We start from the raw sequence: 25,416 nt of genomic DNA, 5'->3' as shown, positions 1-25,416 counted from the left end.
CAGGCATTGGTGGAGTTAACACCACCAAGAAGGAAAGGTTAGAAGGATGGAAAACCCCTCGCCCTACCACTTAGTAGAGTGACCTCGGGCATGGCCCCCAGGGACAAGGAGCCTCAGTTTCCTCCTCTCAAAAAGCTGGAATAATGCCTGTGCCCAGCCCACAACACAGAGCTGTCAGGAATGGCAAGAAAGGGAGAAAGGATGGAAAGTCAGGGGTGAACCAGACAAATGTAAAGGATTAAAATACTTATAGTCTGGAGCGCTTATAGGTTTATCTAGGTCCTACATACAGGTTCATTTTGATGGGGGGAGGGGAGGGTGGATAAAAAACGCGAAGGGTCGTGGTATTTTCTGAAGGTCACCAGAGATGACTTGGGCCCCAACCCTGTGGGGAAGGTTCAGAGGGCACAGGTGGGTTTTAACTGCTTCCCATTTTCACCAAAGGAGAGGCCTGAGGGGACCCCATACACCCATTTGTGCAGGCGGGCCACAGCTCACAGGCAGTCCGCAGTGGTCTCCACGGGGTGGGGAACCACGGGCCCAGCCGGGAGCAGGTTTTCATCCTGGTCTCATCATCCGTGCCTCTGAGGAGGGAGTGGGGGAGAGAGAGACCTGACGGAGGTCTCAGCACAGCCCTCCCCCTTTCCCATCCATCAGTTCAGCTCCGCGGAGAGGAAACAAAGCCCCATTTATGTCTCCCCACTAAAAATAGCCTGTCTGTTCCTTTCGAGGACTTGGGCCTGGGCAAGTCTGCCAGGTCGGTGGAGGCTGGTCTCAGATTCAGGTTGAGAAATGAGTCTAAAGGGAGCTTTTGGCCACGGAGGCCTCCCCAAGATGCTCTGTGGAGAGGAGGACCCCTGAGAGCGAGTGTCCAGGACTGGAGGTGGCCCTGCCCCAAATGGGGGTGGTGGTGCATGCAGGGGAGACACTGTGCATGAGCATGTCCAAGGGCTGGGGGCTCTGGGCAGGGGGCTGTGCCCAGCTGTCCTCTGCCAACACAGGGGAGGATGGCTTTGAATCCTCAGCAGGGCGAGACAGAAGCGGTCTGTCTCTGGGCCTCGGGCTCCTCACACAGCCTCTACCTGATTTCTCTCAGGGGCCTTAGCAACCCCGGCTCTGGAATTTGGCTCCAGAGTGCAGCTTGCAGAGGGAACGCTCTCGGGGATTAGGGTGGGGGAGGGGAACAAAGGGTCACCATTATGTACACAGTGAATGAATCTTTTTTTTTTTTTTAAAGGAAATAGAAAAGTTGTGTGGTGGGGGAGGGGAGAGTGTATGCGCGTGGCGGAGGGGGGGCATGTTTTAGGATTTCCACATTCTGCAGCGGTCCTTTCTCTCCGCACCGTAGACCCGCACACCCGGGAGCCACAGCGCAGCTGGACAGAGAAGCAACGCCAGGCTCTGACGGGAGCCACCTCCTCTCTGTCCGGCCTGGACCACTCGCACCTGGGCAGGCGGCCTTGGGGACACAAAGAAAGACACCACGCTGTCCTCCCTCCTGCGGGAGCGATGTGCCAAGTCTCACCTCTTTCCTATTCACATGGGCTCAGGCGGCTGGAGGCCCAAATGCTCACCTTCCATTATGACTTTTCAGTCTCCCCTGAGAGGTACCCTCCACCCCTCGTTAACCTTTTCTTGGGACAGTGGGTCAGTGACCATAAATTGAACACATGGTAAGTTAATCCGTCCTCCATGGAACGCAAAGAGAGGATGCTAAGAGGTAGAAGTGATGGTAGTGTCCCCTTCTAAGGGATTTTATGTTTTCGGGTGGGGGGGAGGTGTTACCTGGGATGATGGCAGGAAGGGAGGTATTAAGACAGAGCTCCAAAATCCAATAATACTAGGTTCTAATCCCTGCTCTGCTGCTTCCTAGCTGGGAGGCCTTGGGTATGTTTTCAACCTGTGAGTGCCTTGCCTATACAGTGGGCAGAACAAACACTTTTCTTCGGGGGCGGGGTGCAGACAATGGAACGAGGTGATGGGGCCACAGTGCTTACCCAACACAGCCTCTAGTTCACCCAAGTTCCTTCCCAAGTCCAAGCAGGCAACTAGAGGTCACCCACCACATATGCACTTGACATGAATTCTCCAATTCACTCTTTACAAGGATGTATTCAGATACAGAAGCCGAAGCTCAAAGGAATGTAGTCACTTTCCCAAGGTCCCAGGGAACTGAGATTTGAACCTGGGCCATCTCCTCTTGAGGCTACATTCCTAGCCCTCTGTGCCAAGGTGTGCATTAAAGCAAATGCTCCCCAACACCGAACACAGGGAGCTGGCTTCCTGCTAGGGAGCGTGGGCAGCGGAGTCTTATCTGGGCTGACATCAGACATCAGGAGGGCGGGAGGGTGGAGTGTGGAGGGAAGGGAGAAAGGGAGGCTTGTCTTTGGGGTTTCAGCTCAGCTTACCAAACGACAAGAATTTTCAATGCTACTACAGGGTGACAAAGTGGTAAAACAGGTTTGTGGTAGCTCAGAGAATAATGGGGAGTGTTTTCACCAGAAGCTCCTGAGAACTGCAGGAAGGCGGAGGCCCGGGTGGGCTCCTGCGGAGGGCCCGTAGGGCATGCTGCTGCTGCTGCTGCTGCTGCTGCTGACAACGACCAAGGATGACAAGGTGGGAGAGGCTCTTAGAAGCTGCCCCGCTACTAAGAAGAGGTCTGAGGAGGCTACTTGCTTTATATGTCAAAAACAAGAATTTTCTAAGCTCACACCACTGCCCTCAAATGTCCATGGCCCTGCTGAAGATTACCAAGAAGCATAAAGCAAGGTCCCTTATCTTAATGACATCAGAATCTGGTCTGAGAGACAGGATTGGCATATATATACATATATATATATGCATATATAAATTACAGAGAAGTTGTGTATAAAACCACAATTCATGCTTTCTTATACCTTGTGTTGCGGGGGACACGTGGTCACTCACCGCAGGCAGTGGGGGTTTGGAGGCGGGAAGATGTTTGTAAGACCAAGTGTTCCCTCAGCAGGTGGCCATGGGTCACTCGGTTAATAAGTCATGGAGACAGACAGCTAAAGGCTTGGGGCTCTGGCCACAGATCGGTGGGACTAGACTTCAGGTTCAGAGGATAATGAGCCAAGGAGAGAGAGAAAGGAAGTGACCTGTCTGCACAGACGTGACTTCCTGGGATCCTAAGTGAGATGTCCCTGAGAACAGAGAAAACTACTAAGGCTTCTCTGTGACGACTGTCCGATGAGCCCATCAGAGATACTGACCGCGAGCCAATGCATAAGCCTGGGTTATACAGTAGGTGGGTACTAACAGTGAAGGAACGCTTACTGAGCACTTACTATGTGACTCCGTTTCCTCATCTCTAACATGGAGTTAGCTGAAAGAACAGTCCTTACAGAGTTGCAATGAGGACCAAATGAGGTCGCGGGGGCAGACACGCGGAAAGTGCTTCCTGGCACCGAGCGACTGCTCTCATTTGGTACAATCGTGGCCGTGACAGTGAACACATCTACTCTATAGAAACACAGAGCTGCATGCACCTTGCTTGGCTCCAAGCCAGCTTCTTAAAGTGAAAATTTCATCTGGTCTAAGTTTCCTGGAAGCTCCGTAAGTCACCCAGAAAGTACAGTGGGTGTGGGATCGTGCACACTCTGCTAGGAATTCACTGTGGGAGAGACACTTGTTCCTTCCGTGGAGTTCCCTAGGTGAAGCCGTCACCCGGTTTAGGGGCCATGGGAAGAAAAAGAGCTTGTTTTGTTTTTGTGTATGTGAGATTCTATTGGATTTACTGGGGGGTGGGGGCGGGATGGGGGGGAAAGACAGGCACTCAGAAATGTTGAGTATGAGTTTCTACCCTGGCTCATAAAACTCAGCTGAACAGCACAGAACTTCACTGGCTTCAGGAATTCAGGGGATGATGGGAACTCTGGTCTGAAATGATTCCTAGTTTCTCTTTCTAAACCCCAACCTTGGACGATATGTTCAGTAAATGCAGTGAGTGGAATAGAACTGGGACCACATGATTGGAGAGACACGTTTTGAGAAGAAGGAAGGGCGGGGAGGTAAGGAGCATGGTGGGGGGACAGAGGGCAGGGTGGACTCACTTCTTCAGGGTCTGAAAGCCATGCTCTTTGAACTGCAGCTCCTGCTGGAGGTGAACCATCTCCCTCTTCAGCTTATTGACCTGAATGACAAAGACCACACACGGGGCCAGGTCAGAGGTTGACATCGAGCTGCAGGCCGCCTTCTCTGAGCAGGGAAACCCAGAGCCCCCCACTGCCCTGCACGATGACCCAGGTCAACATCCTCTGGGTCACACTGGTCACTATACCATCCCCTCACCGATGCTGCCTTGCTCTCTGCAGCTGCCCATGCAGTCAGCACCCCAGCCTGGCTGTCCTGCCGGCCACGCAGAGCCAAGCCCTCGCTCCAGGGAAACAGGAAGTAGACAGGAGCTGGCTGACCTGGGAGAGAGCCTGGCCTTCCCACTGTCCAGCTGGGTGACCTCTCTCGAGCCATCTCACCTCCCTTTCCTGTTCTGGTGGATGGTGGCAGTCCGCAGGGCCATATACTACTTAAAGCAAGGAGTGGGTAGGGGAGCATTGCGCATGGATGCGGAAGGCAATGTAATAACTTCGAGGCAAGACTTGGCCTGGGAGCCAAGCCTGCAGGAATGCTTGGTCTGGCCTGCAGTGTTACTAAATTTTTAAAAATTACTCGCTAATATTTAAATATTGAGAAATTTCATATCATAAGCCTAGATATATAGTTCATCTCTAAAAATACTTGAAGATCTGCCACCCTGGCTGGTGTGGGTCACTGGGTGGAGCACCAGCTGGTGAACTGAAAGGTCGCAGGTTTGATTCCCGGTCAGGGCACGTGCCTGGGCTGTGCGCCAGGTCCCCAGTTGGGGGTGTGCAAGAGGCAACCAGTCATGTTTCTGTCTTACATGGATGTTTCTCTTCTTCCCTTTGTTCCTCCCTTCCCCTCTCTCTAAAAATAAATAAATAAATAAATAAATAAATAAATAAAATCTTTAAAAAACAAAAGTACTTGAAGATCTGCCAACACTGAGCCCACATTCCTGCACGGCCATGGTAAGCTACAGCTGAAAGTCAACTACCCCTGTAGATAGGGCCCACCTCTCTAGGTTACAGTCCCCGCTTCTCCCTACCGCCTCACCCCCAGCCCTCTACCCCCTTTTCTGTTTTCTTACAAGCACCTGCGTTGAACCTATCTGAAGTGGAACGAAACCAGTGTTCAAAATACTGCCTTTACTTTGGGCACCAAACCTACTGCCGTGCCTCAGTTTCCACATCAGTAAAATGGCAAACATGAAGCAGTTGAATAAGATCATGTAGAACCAGCAAAGGCTAGGAAGACAGCACACGACATTAGGAACTCTGGAGTAAACCCGAGTCCCTTGTGACCTTGCATAAGTTACTTGTCCCCTAAGCCTCTGTTTGCTCATCTTTAAGTGCAGATATTGACAGAAGCTACTTTGTGAGGTTATTGTAACGACATGAGATAATACACATGAAGCTTTCAGCACCCTGCCTTGCATACAGGGATTGCTTGTGACTTGGCAGCTGCCATTACCACTACTGTTACTATGACGACCCCCTACTACCACTACTACCACTGGTATTATTCAGGGCCTGTCAGTCAGCACTGGCTACCCCAGCTTGGTTGTGGCATCTGCTCTGGTCTTGTGGGTGAGCCTCAGTGACCCCCACCCATCGCACACACACAGAGGCCCTACCCGGGACTTTGCTGTGGCGATTTCCGCTTTCAGGATCTCAGGGTCATACTTGGAGCTGGACGACGAACCGGACACCACTGCAATGAAAAAGGGAAACAAAATTCTGTAGAAGAAACACATTTGGGCAAAACTGGAGTATTTGGCCATCTAGATAAACCCAGAAAGGGATGACCAATAGTGAAGAGCCTAAATGTCCAACAACGGGGGATTTGTTAAATAAATATGGTACCAGCATAAAATGGGGACCATACAACTTGTGTGATTTAAAATGATGGGGCAGAATCCTGAACAAGGGGAAATGCCTCAAACTTACTGTTACAGGAAAACGATAGTTTACCAAAAACCGTAAGGACAGAATAACATAAATTAGGAAACGATACGCAGTAAACAAATATACACATTCTGCATCTAAAAAGACTGGAAAGAAAGAAACCAAAAAGTGGTAAGCACCCCAATTAAGAAAGAGGCTATCAGCTTCCCCTTTGGGTCCTTGTCCCCTCTCTAGCCCTCCAAAGAGAAGAATTTTATATTTGAACAGGACCTTCGAGGCTGCCTTCAAAGTCTCACATTTTTAAATGTTCAGTCTTAATTCGTTATACAGGGTGGGGCAAAAGCAGGCTTACAGTTGTGAGTTCGCAAAACACTCTTTATTCTTGTATTGATATTTATTAGTTATTGTATTATTTCCACATGAACAACGGTGAAGCTACTTTTGCCCCAATCTGTATATGAGCACAGTTTAATGGTCCAACACAGTACAAGTTCTGCTATAACAGAAGAGCATTCCACAGGCCCCTCTGCCCGTATCTCCCTCCCTCTCAGAAGGGAAACATTTAACCCTGTTCAGCCAGTTTCCTGGGTATCCACCCCTGTGTGTCTAATAATACGCAAGTATTGCTGCTTCTTGGTTTTTTTTGGTTGGGCGTTATTTCTTCACTCGCCCCTCCGGACGATGGAGACTTAGGTCCCTCCCTTTCCCAGCCCCTACCCCACCTACACACAGGCACTGCTCCCAGCTCTGCATCCTCCTGGGAGACAGCGTCACGTGGTGAAAGCAACCTCCAGCTCTGCAGGACTTTTACTCTGTAAACACCATTCAGGGCAGAGCATGGAGCCGACAGTGCTTACGTTTCCTCTCCAGCACATTTATTTTTCCTCGAGTTAATAATCGTCGTTTTTATGCTTGCCTACAAACTTATCGCTGATTCACCCTCACACTCTGCCGGTTATCTAAATCTCCTCTCACAGAGTCCAGGCCAGCATGCCCGCTTCTGGCCGGTTCCTCTTTTTGGCCCTGTCTTGCTCAGACATGGGCTGGCTTCAGTGTGAGCTGCTTGCTCCCTCTGCATAGCTGGCATCTGGAGATGCCCTCCTTGCCCCTCTCCTCTTTCCAAAATACCACGTATTCCCCTCTGTGGACTATCCCCTCCTTTTGGAAGAACACCAAAGTTGAGAAGGGAGAAAAGTTTTTGAAGTCTTGCATCTGTAAACATATCTTCACGTTAGCCTCTATGTGTTCACAGGTAGTTTTGCTGGATATAAAATTCCAGGTTGGAAATGATTGTTCTTAAGATTTTGAAGGTATTGCTCTATTGTCTTCTAGGTTTCCAGTGTTACTACTGAGAAGTCCGGAGCTGTGCTGAGTCCTAATGATTTTTCTGTGACCTGGTTTTTCTCTCAGAAAACTTCTAGGATCTTGAATCGCTCCCAGTGTTTAAACTGCACAATGACATGCCTTGGTGCGGCTGACTTTTATCCATTACACTGGGCACTCACTGAGCCCTTTCAATCTAAAACCTCTCCTCCACCACTTACGGGACATTCCTCTGAATAATTTCATTGATGCTTCTTTCCCCATTTCCTCTGCTCTATCTGAACTTTTATTACTCAGATTTCCTGGCTGGGTGCTCTATTTCCCTTATTTTTCATCTCACTGTATTTTTGTTCTGTTTTTTAGAAGATTTCCTCAGTTTTGCCTTCTAGCCTTCCTACGGATTTTTCATTTCTACCATCGTGTTTTAATTTCCAAAGGCTCTTCTGTGTTCTCCGAGAGAGCCTCTTCATAAAATGCAACATCCGGTTCTTGTTTCATGGCTGTGTAGCTTCTTGATGCTTTCTTCTCCACACACACCCCGTTCCCTCCAAGGCCTTCCCATCACCACGTGTTGGTGTTAATCTCTATTTTTCATGTTTAAGGCTTCCTTCCCTTGGATGTCTGGCTCTCAGCTGCCAGCTCACATGTAAGTGGGGCCCCAAAAAGCTGACTGGATCCGAGCTTGCTGACTGAATTACAGGGTACACGATTTGGCTGGACTGTTTTATCCAGGATTCCCCATTGCCAGTCTTTACATCTTTTCTCTTTTTATCTTTTTTCTCTGTTCAGATCTCCCCAGACTCTTCTACTAGCCACACTAGTAGGGGATAGCCTGGCCCCATTCTGGGAACCAGCTGGTACCTGCGGGCCGGGATCTCAAAATCCTGTCTGTCCCACGTTCAGTCTTCACATTTTCAGTATGGTCCACGCCGCCAGTGAACTTGCCTTGTATCTTCAAGTCCAAACTCTGTTTTGTTTTCTCCCAAACATAAACCTCCAGTCTTTTGCTGGCTGGGTATGGGCGGTTACCAATTTGGGGAGATTGTCTCAGAAACATCGTTCATCCAGTCCTCTTATTTGAGACCCTCCTCACCGCACGCCCACTCCCAGAGATACGTGCTCATCCAACTCACAAGGCCTCCGCAGGTGCTCTACACAGATAACAGTGCTGGTTTTTTCCACTACTGGCCCATTTCTCTTTTCTGAGGTCTGTCTGATAGGTTGCCACCTGTCTGTCTGCTTTCCAGCTTCCACATTATACAGGAAGGGGGAAAAGTAAGTTTACAATTGCGTGTATGGAAAAGAAAACAATTATTAATAAATCATAACACAAGAATAAACTGTGTGTTTCATGGTCTCACAACTATAAACCTACTTTTGCTAAACCCTGTGCTGCTTCTCTGTTCTCCACGTCTCCTTGTCCCTGTGCGTGCATGACTTCGCAGATCTTTTAGCTGCTGTTTGCTCAGTTTTAGGAATCAGGGGTTCAACTGGCATTATTTAAGTGCAAGGCTCCCAATGATTTATTTTTCAAGTGTCTCCTCTCCCAGGCCTGGAGTGAGGAAGGAGCACAGTGAGGTCCACAAGAACCCAGCTCTCATAAGTTCTCATCTTGCAGAAGATGGGAAGACCCCCGTGTAGCCCAAGAACCTTAGATGTTGACTGCCTGACTGGGATTAAATTAAGAGAATTGGTTTTTGAGCTCAGATGCTCCTGGGTCTAAGGGCTAGCTGGCTCTGCCATCTTTTGCCAGTGTGACCCTAGGGAAACGACTTCCCCCCTCTGGACCCTCAGTTCCTTTATCTACAGAATGAGAACAGCAGTATCTTGAAGGCTTGTACGTGACTATGTGTGTGCGCATAGGGAGGGAGGTTACTTTAAATGACACGCCCAGCAGAGTGCCCAGCACACTGCATTGCAGGAATACAGCAGGGACACATTCACTGTACGCTCTCTTCTCCCTCCCCACAGACTAGAGACTGTAACACCCCCAGGGCAGGGTCCAGGACAGCCAGGGCCAGGCGGCAGAACTCTCGCAAGCCCTGGCAGGCCGTCTGAGTTAGAAGCCAGGCATGCGACCTCACCGGTCTATCGACGTGCTGAAGAGCTTGACTTGGAAGGCAAACCTGGCTTGTAAAACCGGAAGAAGGGCGTGAGGAGCCTTGGGCCCTGTCTCTGTAACTGGGGTCCCAGCCCCCAGATGGAAGTTCTATAACATTCAAAATAACTATCTTTGAGCCTGAGGGTGCTCTGGGGAACACCCAGAAGTTAACTGACTGCATCATGTACTTCCCACCACTGATCATGGGTTTATTCTTATTGGTTCCGAGGATCTGTTAAAAATCTTTGTCATTTCAATGCCAATGAATTAATAATATCAAATAACAACTGTGATTATTTGAGAGCTTAAGAATATGCCAAGTGCTATTCTGAGTACTTCACATTTGTTAACTACTTTAAGTCCCATAACACCCCAGTGAAGGTGATACTACTATTACGACCATTTTCAGAGGAGACCTTAAGGCAGAGAGAAGAGGCATAACTTGGGTGAGGTCACCCAGCCAGTAAGTTGCATGCCCTGGGTTTGGATCCCGGCAGTCCAGCTCCAGAGTCCATACTCTCAAAATATCACATAAAGTGTTTCCTGCCCCAAAGAATATTTACTGAGACATTAAGGGAATTGTTGTACCTAGACCAGGGGTTTTCAGCTGAGGAATGTTACCTTGGAAGACACGTTTGGCTCCATCTGGAGACACTTTTGGTGGTCACAACTTGGGGTGGGGGTGACCACTGGCATCTAGTGGGTGGAGACCAGGGATGTGGCTAAAGATTCCACGATGTACAGGATAACCCCCACAATAAAGACTGATCTGGCTTGGGGAGTGGGGGGTGCAAGGGGACTAAATGGTAATGGAAAGAAAATACAATAAAGACTAAATTTAAAAAATAACAAATAACAGCACAGTTCAAAAAAAATTAATCTGGCTCAAAGTGTCAGTGGCACTGAGGCTGAAGAAACTGGCAGACAAATAAGGAAATACCACCAAACAGGCAGATAGACTGCGATACAGGCGACAAAGACAATAAGCAGAAAGCCCTCACGGAGTCTGACTTGGGGGAGGGGCGTGTGCTGATGGAGCCGTCACACGAGAGCCTCTCAGAGGAAAAGTCCCGAAGGATCAGACCGGAAGGATGAGAAGGAGCCTGCTGTGCAAAAGGATCCATGGAAAAGCCCTCCAAGGGGGACGGCAAGTACAAGGTGAAAAGGCACAGGGCAGGCTACGGGAGCAGAGGGTAGGCAGGCCTTGGCCAAGGAGGGGGCTCTGGGGGGTCTGGAGCTGATTGACAGCACCAGAAGTGGCGGGCGTGGTTGGCAGAGACCTGATCACATGGGACTGTATAGGCCATGAAAAGGGTGCTGGGAAACCACTGAAGACTTTTTTTAATTGTGGTAAAATATATGTAATGTAAAATTTACCACATGAACCATCGGTAAGTGCACATTCATATTCTGCAAACAGCACCATCATCCACCTCCAGAGCTTTTTCATTGTCCCACTCTGCAGCTCCGTACCCATTAAACACTAACTCTCCACAGCCCACTTCCCCAGCCATCGAAGGGTTTTAAACAGGGAGATAATGTAACCTGATTGGCACTCTGGGATGATGACGGATGAATGAAAGGACATGGAAAGGAAAACGGCAAATGAATCACTGCAGGCACAAGTAGCAGCAGGAAGAGATGGTTTGCGCAAGGAGTGGAGGAGGAGGAAAGTGGCCGGATTTGAGCAGCACTGGGAAGCAATACAGGCGGGATCCAGGACAGCCCTTCCCTCCTCCCTGGGGTGGGCCCTGGTGGTGGGAGGTACTCACAGCTGACCTGGGAGCCCAGCTTGTGCTCCCAGACGGCATGCAGCTGCTGGTACTCCTGCTGCGCAAGCTCCAGGCGCTGCTGCTTCACCTGGTAGATCTCCTTTTGCGCACTCAGTGCCTCCTGGGCCACCACCAGGTAATCCTTCAGCATGTGCTCCTGCTCCCGCCGCCATTGCACCCGGGGGTCCTCGATCTGAGTGGTTTCTGGAACAGACCCCAGAGACTCTAGGTCAGTACCTCACAGCTACCTGTGGGGGTGGTGCCTGTGGGATCCACTACCAGAAAACAAAAAGCACAATGAATGGAAAACCACAATAAAACTGAATGGGTTACACTTACCTATTAAACAGAGATTCTTCATTTCGGTTAAGCCAACACACATAAAATCGACCCCGATCAATTTCCAAACCCAAAGTCAATCTGTCTGAGAGCAGGTAACTGCTGTTAGGAATTCACACCCTACTAGGTTCTGTCCTCTGATTATCTACAGACCTGTTTATATACACATGTCTTTATATACACACTTATTTTTAATGCAGCATGGCCCATGTCATATATATTGTTCATCCTCCCTAGTAGGTGCATAAAGATTAACCTCAATTTTCTATATTTTTTCAGTTGTATTATTGTTTTTATTTTTTACTTATCCTAGTCGTTTAACTGATAGCATAGCATTCCAAGGAATGGTATTGCGTTCATTTACAGTAGGGTGTTAGTGGTTCCCCAAACCACTATTGGAAAACGTTAGGACTGTTTTCAATTCTGTTGCTACACAATCAATGCTGCAGTGAGGAGTCTGAAAAACATGCTTCTGTGAACTTGGTGATTAATTGTGTACGACAGATTTCTTAAAAGAGAAACGACTGGGTCAGAGGGTAAACACATTTTAAATTTTAATAGAGATTGTACCAAATTACCTTCTAAAGGTTGTACCAATTTTTATTCTCACAAACAGCTATGAGAGCGTCTTTTCCCCAGATTCTCAACTGAATTGCTTTTTTGGGGGGGGGGAAAAAAGAGTTGGTGCTTCATCCAGTAATTCTGAGTCCCAGCAGCATATTAGAACCAGCCAAGGAGCTCCAAACAACAAAAACACAAAAAAACCCTCAATCCTATCTCAGAGCACTTACATCAGGTCCAAGATTCAATGTCATGTCCTTCCGACTTTGAAGAGATGCCACAGGAACTTAACTCATTTATATCATCAGCCTATGGTAAAACTGGTCTCGTTATACGTGCGTTGTTTCCCAGAACACATAATTTAATCACCAATTAAAACCACCGAATCATGATGAATGTAAGCAGTGGGGTTACTGACATACGGAATAATGAACACCGGTTATAATTTGGAAAGAGTTATCTGCGTCTGCTGTCTCCAGTTCCTCCCCTCCTCTTGCTTTCAGGTTTGCTCTACTCAGACTTTCCCCCCCAGTTCGTGTCCAAAGCTGCGCTCCACAGTCAGGGTCACAAGGTCAACTGGGCTGCTAAATCTAGTGGTCAAGTCTAAGCCCTCTTTGCACTTGATCTGTCAGAAGCATCTGATAGTGTCACCCCTTGATATGCTTCCATCACATGGATGCCAAGACCCTCGGACTGTCCTCCCAGCTTTCTGATCACTCCTCAGGATCGTCCTTGTTTTCCTCTTCCTGGCACCCTCTCACTGTCTGAGGACCCCACGGCTCACCCCTCGGTCTTCTCCTGTCTTCATTTAGCTCTTCGGAAACCTCGTCCAGCTTCCTGTCTTTAAATACTATCTACATGCCGATAACTCCCACGCACGTACCTTCAGCCCAGATCTCTTTCCAAACTCCGGATTCCTGCATCAAGCTGACCAGCACCATCTTTTGCCCAAAAGAACCCCTGTTCCTCCTTCCTAAACCCACTTCTCCTGTAGTTTTCTTCATTCCATCGATGGCAATTCCATTGGCCAGTTGCTCAAATCCAACGAGGGTCATCCATTCCTCTTTCTTTCACATCCCAGATGCAATCTCTCAGAAAATCCTGCTGGTTCTACCTTAAAAATACATCCAGCATCTGGCCACTGCTCACCACCTCCATCCACCGCTATGGCTCTGGTCTGGGACACTGTCCTCTGTCACCTGGACTAGTGCAATTGTCTCTCTCAAGTGCCCCTGCTTCTGTCCTCACCCACTAAGGTCTACTGGTAGCAGAGCAACCAGAATGACCCTTTTGAGACATAAAGCAAAACACACCACTCAACTGCTTGAAAGTCTCCAATGGCTCCCATCTCCCACAGAGTAAACGCCAGGAAAGTGAGGCAGATGGACCACTGCCCCATCGATCTGTGGTCTGATGCCCTTCTCCTTTCTCATCACTCCTTCTGCTATTTGCACGCCTGTCTCCTTGCCATCCCCGAGCAAGCTAAAAGTGGCCGCACCTTAGTTTTTGCTCTATCTCCCTCTCTACTTGAAATGCTCCTTGGCGCACATCTCGTTTTTGCAACAAGTCTTTCCTCTGTCCTTGCCTTCCGCCCTCAAAACACACCTGGCACACATTAGCCCTCCACACTCTTTTCTCTTTCCCCCCATAATACTGGTAATTGTCTAATATACTACACAATCTGCTTATTTATTGAGTTCATTTTCTCTGTGGCCGCAGTGAAAGCTCTATATGGGCAAAGATCATTGCCATTTCCTCTCATGTATCCCAAGCTCCCCGCGCAGCACCTGGAACGTTGCGGGTGGTAAACAAATACTTGCTGAATGAGTGCGTGCTGGATGGTAGGTTCAATTTGTAGTTCAATTCTATCGGGTCTATAACTCTTAAGAGAGTGACTTCAGTCAATGGACGACATATACACAGAAGACTGGTCCCAGTCCACAGCTCTAAATGCTTGGGCCTTGATGATGTCGTGTCCATGCCACCTTTATATCACTGGCTCCGCCCACAGGGGTGGTGCCCTCCCAGCCAATGGGAGCACCTTCACCCTAAAGGAAACCAGTACCCTGACAGCTGGTAAAACCATCAGACAGAATTCTCCCTATTCTGGGCCCCGCAGACTCCCATGCCTCTACACACCCACCTCATTTCTGCCATCATTCCCTCAAGAACAAACTCCGCCACTGCCTGCTACTCCTTCCTTCCTTCCTCTGATTCTCCACCGTCTCCCAGGAGCACCTTAGAGTCCCACTCATGCCGTCAGATTTTAATGAGGGGGATGTACTCAGCAATTAGGAACAGGAAAGGACTGATTAAGGTTCCGGTACATCCGTGTTTACCCCAGCACACCACGCCGCCCTCCCAGCATTAACCTCATTCCCTATACACATCCAATTAGGCATATTTACTTCTCATTATCCAGTATGCAATCACAAGTGCTAATAAAAAGCTCGGCTACCCCCAACAATGCAATTAATGTCATTAGCCGTCTCTCAGAAACTCTTCTATGCTTTGGTGCCAGCAACGGTCCGCTTATTCATCCATTTAGCTATGCATTCATGCACGTATACCCTTTTCTATTTAGCAAAGGTCAAGGGCACACCTACTACGTGCCTTATCAGGCAAAGTCCTGGAAACAGAAAGGTGAATTAGACACTGTCTCCTCTAGAAGAACTTGTAACAACAGGTGAATGGTTATACTACAGAGTGATGAGGAGCACAACAAAGGAATGGCCAGATGCTACTGAAACCCAGAGGAGGAAGTGGATGGAGAAGCACAACCTCTGCTCCCTAGCACTGGTTCGAATCCCAGCTCTGCCACGTTTTAGCTGTGAGTGTGGAGTGGTCAATTACTACCTGTAAGTCCCATTTGTAAGATGAGGACAATCATCCTAACAGCCCACAGGGTAGTTGGGAGGATTAAATGAGATGATGCCTGGCTAGTGCCAAGCCCAGCACATGGCAGACAGTATATGCTCAGTAAGTGGGCTAGGAGTTGATGCCCTATTCTAAGCCTCAGGCTTTGCCAGGCATGTCCCATCCCATTGCATTCTCCTTTTCCCTGGAAGGCTCAAGGAAATCCACCAATTCAATCCTCTTCCCTCACACGAACAAATGGGGCAGCAAATTTCAAAGGACAGGAATAGTCTCGGCCAAGAAGATGCACAATGGGTGAGGCCCAAGGACACTTAACTCTCCCTGGCTGGGGGACCACAAGCTGGGTTCCTCCACCTGTCAGGCAACATGCTTGTCCCTTTCTCAAGCTATCCCTTCATCACAGTCGCAGAGACAGGCACTAGGAATCTTCACTCTGGACCAGGAGACTTGGATCGCAGATATAAAGTGAGGATGGGCTGATTCGTGCGATGCACTAGACACACACACGCTCACACCAATCCACTCTGGACACACGTGTGTGCACGCTGTTGGGGACTCGCTGGGGCTCTGGCTGCTCCAAAATGATCTGGCAATGACAATGACACTCTACCTTTATGGGGGGAAAAAGGCCTATCTACACATAAATTGATATATGTATAAGAGAATATACATATATACACACATAAACACACAATTGGGCAACTCCTGGAATGATACACGACATTGTCAGCAGCGGTTGCCTCTGTAAAACTGGGGAGATGGATTGTAAGAGGGGGAGTTTCAGATTCTATTCGAACCCTTCTAAACTGTTATTTTATATGAGTGTACATTATCTACCTATATCTATACTGACATCTCTATCTAACTCTATCAGACAAAATACAGTCTGGCTTCAAGAGCCTCTTCCCGGCTTGGGGGTGAGCGTGGAGGTAGAGGAACGGGCAGAGGGGAAGGGGAAGGGGGGATGGCCAGGAACTTACGGGTGTTGTGGTCAATGAAGTAATCTCCAACCTGTGGGTCGTACGCCTCCTCCCATCCTAGGGGCAGCTCATCGCTGATGCAGTCGGCGAAGGTGAGCGGTTTGGTGTACCTGGCGAGGAAGAGGAGAAACAGACTCCATCAGCTCACAGTCCCCACACCCCTGCAACTGGCTGCTGCTCTTGGCCTCCTTGCTCCTCAGGGCTGGCCCAACAGATCTAAAAACTTCCTACTGACACCAGATCTGTCCCTGCTGTCCCGGGAAGGTGAACATATGGAAGGAGGCAGGGAATCTGTGTTCTAGCCCCAACTTTGTCACGAACTAGGGAGAAAACTGAGCAGGTCACCTTCCTTCTCTGGGCCTCTTGTTTCTGCATCTCTAACAGAGGGAGTTTTCAGGAAAGGGCTCAAGGTCAAGGCTTGCTTCTGGTCTTGGACACTACCCCTCTCTGGATTCTCTACCTGTAACTCTCTGGCCCACCCACCCTGAGTCTTCCTCCTGGCTCTATCACATGTTGTCATGCCCACTCCCCCTACCTCCCCCACCCGACCCCCTGCCAGAAAGCTGGCTCAGTGCAGCATCTAGCAGAGCAGATGCTCCAGCCCTGTGAGTTTGGCCAAGAGCAGTATTTATTTGCCTCCTGCGCTGGTTCCAGATGCCTGTACCCACTGCTGTCCTTCCCTAGACAACCCAGGCCAAACTGATCTTTTAGCGAGAACCACCTTCTAAGTCCCCATTCTGTGGGCAGTGAAGTGGCAGTAATCACGCAATCTATGGTCAAGTCAGAGTAATCACCCAATCTTATGGTCAAGTCAGACAGACAAACAAATCACCCAACTAAACGAACAAAGGCTTGTCAAGCCAGGAAAACACCACCGATTGCCAGTCAAGTATTTTAGCCAGAGTGCCAGACATCTAATGGATACAGGAGTCAGCCCGAGTGGCCCCTCCGGGCAACCCTTGGTTTCTCCCCATCGCTGCTTCTGCCTAAAATACATATTCTTCTCCCTCTCCCATCTGCTCCTGACCCACTCCCAGTTCCAGAATCCCAGAGACCCCACTTCATCAATCATTCTACAGACTGGCAAACGGAGGTTCAACGGAACAAGAAGAAAGATGGCTGGGATGAGCTTCCCTCCAAGCCTCAGAAACCCACCCTGTCTCTCACCCTGTGTGATCTCCTTCCTTCTTAAATCCACTCCAAGTCAGACTTAAAGTAAAATACATGGGGGAGAAAGAAAGCCTGAAAGAGCCCCTGGTGGAGAGTGTGCATGGGCACTGCACACCCAGGGCCTGTAAGCCGTGAAAATACCCACTGACTGGACGAATGGCTAGCTCCCAAGTTTGCTAGTTACAAATTTACTGCTATATCATAGGAGACACTGAGGATGAGGTCAGAGGTCGATGTGATATGCCACAGACTAATAATCGCCACTAAGCAAGGGTTCGATGTGCATTACTTCCATTAGTTGTGTGAGAGCAGCACCTTAATCTCTCTGAGCCTCAGTGTTTTTCTCTGTAAAGTGGGGATAATAATAACTCACCAGGTTGTCTGATAGCTTAAGTAAGGTCAAGTTTATAAGAACATTTAGCTCAGAGCCAGATGCAAATGAGTGTTCAAAAAACATTAGTTATTATATCCACTTCCCCCAAAAAGGAAATTGAGAGTAAGAAAGGCTAAATAATATTCTCAATGTCAAAGACAAACGTGGGATTTCAAGCAAGACTATGTGTCACCGGAGCCCCTGCAGCGAGCTAAAAGGTTCTCTTGAAAGTTGACATCTTCAATGCACCTTCTGAGCCCCGGGGAAAGTCACAAGTTACTGGCCTGGAGTAAAAGGAAGAAAACACAGAGAAGACACGCAGGCGACACGGCCTTTCCTCGGCTAAGAATGCTCCACGCTCAGGGACATGTGGGCCAGTCTGGATCAAGTTTCTGCAAAGCTTCTACAGCCCACTCCTCCTCCACGCGACACTTTGCCCAGATTCCAACAACAAAGGGCCACTTCCAGCAGCGCCTCCCCACTCAGACGTCTCCAAGTGTGTGTTCCCTCTGCCTTATGGAGAGAAAAGACCAGTGACCCAGAGCCAAAGCTCTCCCAACATCATTTCACCCAAGAATCTTTGAAAGGGCCTCTGAGGAAAACTGGTACACAGGCATACACCCCATCTCCATGGCGAGTTCCTCCCCCCTTAGGACAGATAAGTGGGGGGGGGGGGGAAACGCCCGCACAGGGATGCTCGAGCTGACCAGACTCAGACCTCTCCCTTCTGGCTCATTCCTCGCCCTGCACTCAGACAGCTTGGCTGTGGAGACAGAAGTCTTATTATACACGCAGTTTACAATCCAGAAAACCAAGAAGATACATCCCGTCCCAACAGCCCCCCTGAATCTGAGTACGAATGGCCACCTTTCAAGAGTCCTCCTTGGGGATTAATGAAATGGCTTCATCAATGGTGCATTTGAGCAAGAGGACCCTAGGGCCCCCCATAATCAGTGCTCAATAAGTATCTGTGAAATGGGTGAATGCAATCATGGATGTGTGGGAACAAAGAATAACAATGCGTCCTATATTCCATGTAACAACATGTTCTGTTTTTGCTAACACGGAAGGATGCTCTCAATTTACTATAAGAAAGACAATATTGTTCAAAGATCTATGGGATACTGTTATGTATGATATTTTGCCCAAATATCAAAATGTGTGTGTGTGTGCATGCGTATGAGTAGAAGAAAAATTGGAAAGACATTAAAAAAGATTATCTCGCTATAGGGATTTTAATGTAATTTAAATCTTTCTTTCTTACTAATCTTTCTGTAATGTTCACATATTGATTGTAATTAAAATATTTAACAACGGCTAAATCGAGGAACAGAAAGCAAGTCACAGCCATCACGCTCCCTGTCTGGGTCATAGGCATTCTCACTCCATTTTATAAACGAGAACACATGCGCAACATCCCAGAGCTGGTCCACCCTAGCGGTATGACCTGAAGCCCCACTGACGGATTCCCAAACCTGAGCTTTGCTAAGAAGAATTAACGCGAGCCTGTGAGTCTCAGAACAACCTGGAATGCAGAGTAAGCTGTAGCAGCCATGCAGATGGACCACAGGGAGGTCTGAAGCAGGCACAGGCCGGGCAGCTCTGGCACATTTGCACCTTCCGCTGCCCCCGTACAAAGACACGCAGCGCACGTGGATAACCCACGGCTGCTTAATGAAAAGGCAACTAAATGTTTCAGAGTCATGAAAGTCATCAATACAAGTGACTCACTGAGCTCTCTGTGTGTGACATGCCGGGGCGGGGGGTGGGGGGGGCAGCACTGAAATACTAAAAAGGCATTGCGTTTCCAGAAAAACACGAACTCCACAGACTGTTCCAGCCTTTGACAGTGAACTAACACTAGCTACCAGCGTCTGTCATGTGACTGACATGAGGTGGGGGTGGGAGGGGGTCAGAGGTGCTGCTTCCAACTTGCAGCAAAGGCAGACACCGTGCCTACTAGGGATAAAGAAAGTGAATAGAGAGGACCCCAAGTTAGAAGGAGAGGGCAGGAGGAGAAAGGAAGGCTTGGTTTGATATTCAGGGCTCCCTTTGGAACAATCACGGGGGGAAGCCAGAGGGCTGATACTCTCATTCCCAGAGCTCGTCCGTGGGAAACGGAAAAACTTCAGTTGGAAGACTATGCAACTCACGAGAAATCTGGACAGCAAGAACCTCTCTGGAACAAATGCCCAGAGAGAGATGAACTATTCAGTGTGCAGAGGTGCGCCATTCAGAGAATCAGGATGAAGAGAAGTGTTTTTAGCTGCACAAGGATTTAAACACACACGTATACACACGTGCACACACTCCCCTTGCTGCCAGAGAAGAACTGTTTGAACCAGTCCCCCCCGGGAAACTGTGGGTACTTCTCTGGTCTGCAATGTTTCCCCTTGGGCGAGTGCCAAGAATGTGAGCTGGGAAGAGATGCCGGCTTTCAGATGCGGCCAGGACTTGGGGGCTTGCCTGGGACACCCAGCCCCTGCCCTCCGATGAAGCGATTCACCCCTGTTTAGCCCAGTCCAGTCCTGGGTTCCAGCGTCCATGCCCTGGGGCACTGAAAGCCCTACCGTGAAATCAAATGACCCAAATGCTGGAAGGGAGAGAGGGAGGGGAGGAGGGTAGAACGGGCACCAAGCAAGGACTGGTTCTGCCTCTTCTTAATTACAAATCTCTGAAGGAACACAAACATTCCAGAATGTTTCACAACAGGCCTCCTGGAAAAAGGGACCGGATGTGTCGCCTTGGATACAGGTAGGTTCTGCTGGATCACTGACATGCGGCACAGGCGCACACCTGTCCCACCTCCCGACTCCACCTTCCTTTCCTCTGGGCTGTGGGAGAGAGTCCGGGAGCACACTGCCACGGCCGGCAGGCATTTGGGATTCAGACAGTGCGTCTTTTCTAAGGAGGCGACTCAGAGGAAAAGGCGGCTTGGAAAGGCTTTTGCCAAGTCTAACACTGGGTGGTGATTCTCTGGGGCCTGAAGAACGCGTAACCTATCTTTCATGTCCCTGGTGCTTCCTGAGCAATCCTAACACTTCCCACAGTAACCTCTTTATGGTGGCCAGCAGGATGCTGGCCCCTGACTGGCTCTCTCCCATGGGCCAGCTGGGAGGGACAACTTTCTAAAGGGCTCTCCAGACTCCATGCCAAGAACTGTCCAAACTTTCAGCCGCACCTCCCCTCCCAGCCGGGGCACAATGGACAGGCCGGTTCTTCCCGCCCAGGGGTGTTTCACTCACATAGTTCCCATAGCTTAGATTTCACCGCCCCATCACATGCCTCCAGCTCTGGCTGCCACACAGCCCCGTTTCTGAGCGGCCCTTCACCTCTTGCACCTTGGAGGCTGGTGGGCAGGAAGAAAGTGCCATATAGAAAGTGCTATATAAGCTCTCCTTAAATTCAGTTCTGTTCAGATACCTTCATTCACGTTAACGAATCTGAGGATGATAGAGATAACTGTCTGAAGTTCGCTAGGAGGGCTGAGCACTGGAAACACAGATGAACTTCACTAATAAATGCCAGGTACAGAGTGGACAAGACAGGACCCTCTGTGTACACGGTCGTCGGGGAGACAGCCCAGCCAGGATCCACTGGGTGCCATGGGGTGGGAGGCCATGGGAAGGAAGCCTCTGGGAGAAGGTGATCTTTGAAAAAAGGGAACAGCCAGCAGGAGGGCTTTGGGGGGGGGGGGGGGACAGGGAAGAAAAACACGTGGCCTATCTCTGTTATGAGGGGTGGGGCAGAGGCAGAGGGGGCAGATGCTGGGCTTTTAGGGCCCTGCGGTCTCTCATAAGGACCTCAAGCACCACTCCTGTGCCCATCTGCGGAAGGTGCCTCACCCTCTACTCCCTCATTTCAATTCATCCTCCAAGCAGCAAGAATTTACCACAGGGCCACAACTGCTCAGTCCCGTGCCAGGCACTATGAGGGTACAGATGTCTGAAGGAGCCCTGTTTCTGCCTTCAGATGTGGGGGCTCTGGCCATGGAGCCAAGGCTTACCCTGAAAGCAGGTGCTGACGCGTGCCCGTGACCTTCAATGACGGTACATATGTGGCAGTTACACTACCTGAGACTGTGAGCCACAGAAAATTAGAGGATGCAAAGACAGCGAACAGGGTGCAGGGTCAGCCCTATGGACACCCAAAAGGCCGAGGAATTGGGAGAAGAGAGAGACAGAGGCAACAGGGTAGAGTTGGGGGAGGCTGGAAAAGGAAGGGAACAGCTGGCTGATGTCACAGTTAATGGGGAGCCAGGGTAGGTACTACCCATAAGGCCCCGAGACCAATGAAACTGGACTGAAACCCATGATCCACCCCTTGCACAACCGTGGGTGTGTTATGTAACCTGGTTAGGAGGTTTCTTCTCTGTGAAACTGAGAAGTCCCGGTCTCATGCGGGTGTTGTGGGGATCACATGAGATAACCCACATAAAGTGCTGAGCACAGGGCCTGGCCTGGGCTGTTAATAACGCGACCTGTCGAGAGACTGTGCACCGTGAGAATCGGGTCACCTTTCATCTCAAAGGGTTGATAAGTTACCTATCATCATCATCATCACCACCACCACCACCACCACCACCACCACCACCACCATCATCACCATCATTCTTGGGGCCAAGAGATAAACAGTGGTGGCAGAATCTCACAGGCTCTAGAGTCAGCCACCTGGGTCCCCACGCTGACTGTCACTTGCTCTGTCCCCTTGGGCATGAAGCCTAACCTGTCTGAATCTGCTCCTTCATTTGCAACATGCTTCACCTGCTCTGAGGTTAAAAGGAGCAGAGCTGAGCCCAAGGCCCCCAGGGCTCAACCAACACCGGCTGTCATTACGAGCTAGGTTTTACATCCCCATTTTTGTGGTGGGCAAACTGAAGCAACGTAATTGTCCAGGCATATAAGCCTTGCACTGCTCCCCACAGCCTCCTTTCCTGGACAAGCAGGGTCTGCATTCATGCTCTCTTTCTGGAAATTAAACCAGAGATGTTAGGAAATGGCCACTGGAGTGGACTTAGCTCTCAAAATCTGCTTTCTGAAAGAGGTGTGTACACCAGGAATGTCCAAGTTTTTTCCTCTGGAAAGTTCTCCTCTCCCTCCCTCCACTCTCAAAACACCTGTTTCAACATTCTGGTTGTTTGACCTCCAGATCCCCTTGCTTTGTCACTTTGGTTGGGCTGGTTTATCCAGAAACTTCCCTGGTCTAGTCACTCCCATTGCTGGAATTCTTTTACGGGAGGAAAGGAAGAGGAGGGAGAGAGCTGGAGGGAAGGCTCCAGATTGCTCTCCCTGACTCCTTCCAACTGGGCGCCCATGAACCAGAGGCTCACTTCCCCAGACTAAACCTCATCTTCACCCTCCCCTGTTGAGTTCTTGGGATCACACACCTGAGCCCTGGGCCTGTCCCCTTCCTCTGCTTTCATCCTCATATCTCTCTTCCTCCAGCTCACTGTCACCGTGGAGAATGCGAGCTGCTGTTCCTCTCCGCGGCTCACTCAACTGGGATTTAAGGTTATGCCTCTGTGAACCAGATCACGGATTAGGGTAGAAATTGGGCCTGTAGGTACAGTGCTATGTTTTAAAAACAGGTTGTCTCTAGTTAGGTACAGACAGTCCCCACTGCTCTCCAATGTGTTACTCCTGCCTCTTGTCTTATCAAGAGGCAGCACTGAGCACAGGGCTCTGGAGCCAGACTCCCTGGGTTTGAATCCAGGCTCTGCCACTTTTGAGCTGAGGGACCTCAGATAAGACACTTAAACTCTCTATGGCTCAGCTTTCACATTTGCAAAACAAGAAAAAATAACAATACATTTATTGAGCACTCACTCTGAGCCAGGAACTCTTCCAAGAACCTACAGAAGTTACTTCACCTGCCCTTTACAGCAACCCTTCCAAGTAGGCACCATGTAGGCCTACCTCACAGTGTCCTCTGAAGACTAAACAATTCCCGAAACTACCCTTTCGAACGTAGTGTGAAGCCGTAAGTGTGAGCCAATTCATTACTATTCTTTTCATTGCTATCCAAATGAGGCCCCTGATGCAGGGATATTAAGAATGTTAAAACTGAAAGGCCTATCTGGAATCTAATTCCTTCGTTCCATTGCTGTGAAAACTGAGACGTGATGAAAACTTGTCTAGAGACCCCCAAGGACAGAGGCAGGGCTGAGACTAACACCTGGGGACCAACCCCAGGCCTAAGTCACACTCCTCGCACCAGGAGATCAGGTCAACCTCGTGCTCAGTTAGGATCCATTTGAAATGCAGTGACAATCTGAACAGCCTCCAAGAAACAGTTACTGCTTGTATTTTCTGAGTTATAACCTATTACACTAGAAGGATAATTATCCCTGGGTGAGAAGAAGCCACATGAGACTCTGAAGCTCCCATTCGTGGAGAGAAACGAGTGGAGAGACTCTTCACTTTGCTCACTGGAGGGTAATTTCCTGTAAGCCCAAAGGCAGAACAGAGTACCTGGTATACACGTGTTTGCCCCTCACCCAGCTCCACCCCAGCATCATCCTCATTCTGGAAGTGGGAGTTAGGCCACAGAAGTTCTGAGCTCAATAGAAAGGGCCAAAAGAACCAAACAGAACTCCCAGTTCTCATCCTTCTTAGCTGGGTAATCCTAGCATAGTCCTTCCCCAGCTCTAAGCCTCAGTTTCCCCACCAGTAGAAAGCAGTCAAGAAAACAGATCTGCCTTTCGGGGTTCTCACAGTGATTAAGTAAATTGGCACATGGGAATGCCTCAACGCAGCACTTGGCACACACCCTGGGCAGGCAGGCATGCAGAGCACCTCCTTTCTGGATTTAGGACCCTGAGGGCACTCCACCCCCCAGCTTTACCCCTTCCAGTCCCCTGCCTTCCCAGGCACTGGGCTGTCCAGGAGCATCCAGCACTAAGGGCAAACGCTGCAGCCCAGCCTTTCTTGGAATTTGGCCACTGCTCTGCTTCTAGAGCTCTGACCCTTACCCCAGCCATGCAGCCCTAGGAGCTCGTCCTTCTAGCAATGGAATTGGACGAGGAGGTTTCTCCAGACTTGTGCCTCACCAAGGGCCCCCTGCACGGCAGCACCTTTAAGATGGAGCACTGGGAGGGGGTCTGAATCCTGACACTGCCCCCGGGTCAGCCACACCCTTGCGCAAGGCACACACCCTCTCTGGGCTTCCCATCTGCAAATTAGGGAACTGGACTCTAACATCTCTAAGGCCCCCTTTGCAGGGCCAGCCTTCAGAAGTCTACTCTCTGGCCCGCCTGTCCCAAAGGGGCATCGTGAGGTTGCAAAGAAACACGAATTATAACATCTTTCACTGAAGGCCCATAAAGTCCCAGGCATCGGACCATCTGCTCTATGTCAAAGAAGTCCTTTCCAGATACTACCACCCTCATATAACTAACAAGGAAACTGATGCTTAGTAGTAATAGTAATAACAACAAATAATACAGGCTAAATTTCACTGAGTGTTTACAAAGTACCTGGCATTATTCCCAGGGCCCCTCACACAGACCCTCTTTCAACAGTTCGAAGCTGCACCTTTGTAAATGCATCTTAACATCTCTGAAATGTGCCACCTCAGACACCTTACAACACTGTCAGCTGCCTGTGTCCACTCAGACATCAAAGGTGTCCCTGGGATAAAATCAGAGAGACCACAGTGGAGCACTTTTAACCCCTAGGAACCCAACGGCTGTGGGGAAGGGCGGAGGCGGTGACTAGGCACGTTAGGCCACATTCCCAAAGCCGGAGAGCAAAGTAGGCTAACTCTCCGTAATTGCCACTCTGGCTTCAGGGCCCCACACCCAGGCTTTGAATTCCTCTGGTCCTCATAAGAAGGCAGCATCACCAACACTCGTGAGGGCACCGGGGACAGTATCAAAAGCACAGGCATCAATAACTTGTGACTCTAAAGAATTAGA

At 49.5% G+C, this 25,416-nt stretch overlaps 1 protein-coding gene across 1 annotated transcript in view; it reads right to left on the bottom strand.

The window, feature by feature from the left end:
• WWC1 (WW and C2 domain containing 1) overlaps nucleotides 1-25,416 on the bottom strand; it is a 119,240-nt gene that overhangs the window by 40,765 nt on the left and 53,059 nt on the right. The window contains exons 2-5 of the mRNA XM_045185067.3: nucleotides 15,959-16,068; nucleotides 11,202-11,405; nucleotides 5,735-5,811; nucleotides 4,077-4,156 (exon numbers count right to left, since the gene is read on the bottom strand). Of these exons, the coding sequence (XP_045041002.2) occupies nucleotides 4,077-4,156; nucleotides 5,735-5,811; nucleotides 11,202-11,405; nucleotides 15,959-16,068 (471 nt within the window). The remainder of the gene's footprint in view (nucleotides 1-4,076; nucleotides 4,157-5,734; nucleotides 5,812-11,201; nucleotides 11,406-15,958; nucleotides 16,069-25,416) is intronic.

The sequence above is a fragment of the Desmodus rotundus genome, chromosome 6, assembly GCF_022682495.2.
Source record: "Desmodus rotundus isolate HL8 chromosome 6, HLdesRot8A.1, whole genome shotgun sequence".
NCBI lineage: Eukaryota > Metazoa > Chordata > Mammalia > Chiroptera > Phyllostomidae > Desmodus > Desmodus rotundus.
Note: the sequence above shows the minus strand (reverse complement) of the source record. Positions and strands in the feature narration are given on the sequence as shown.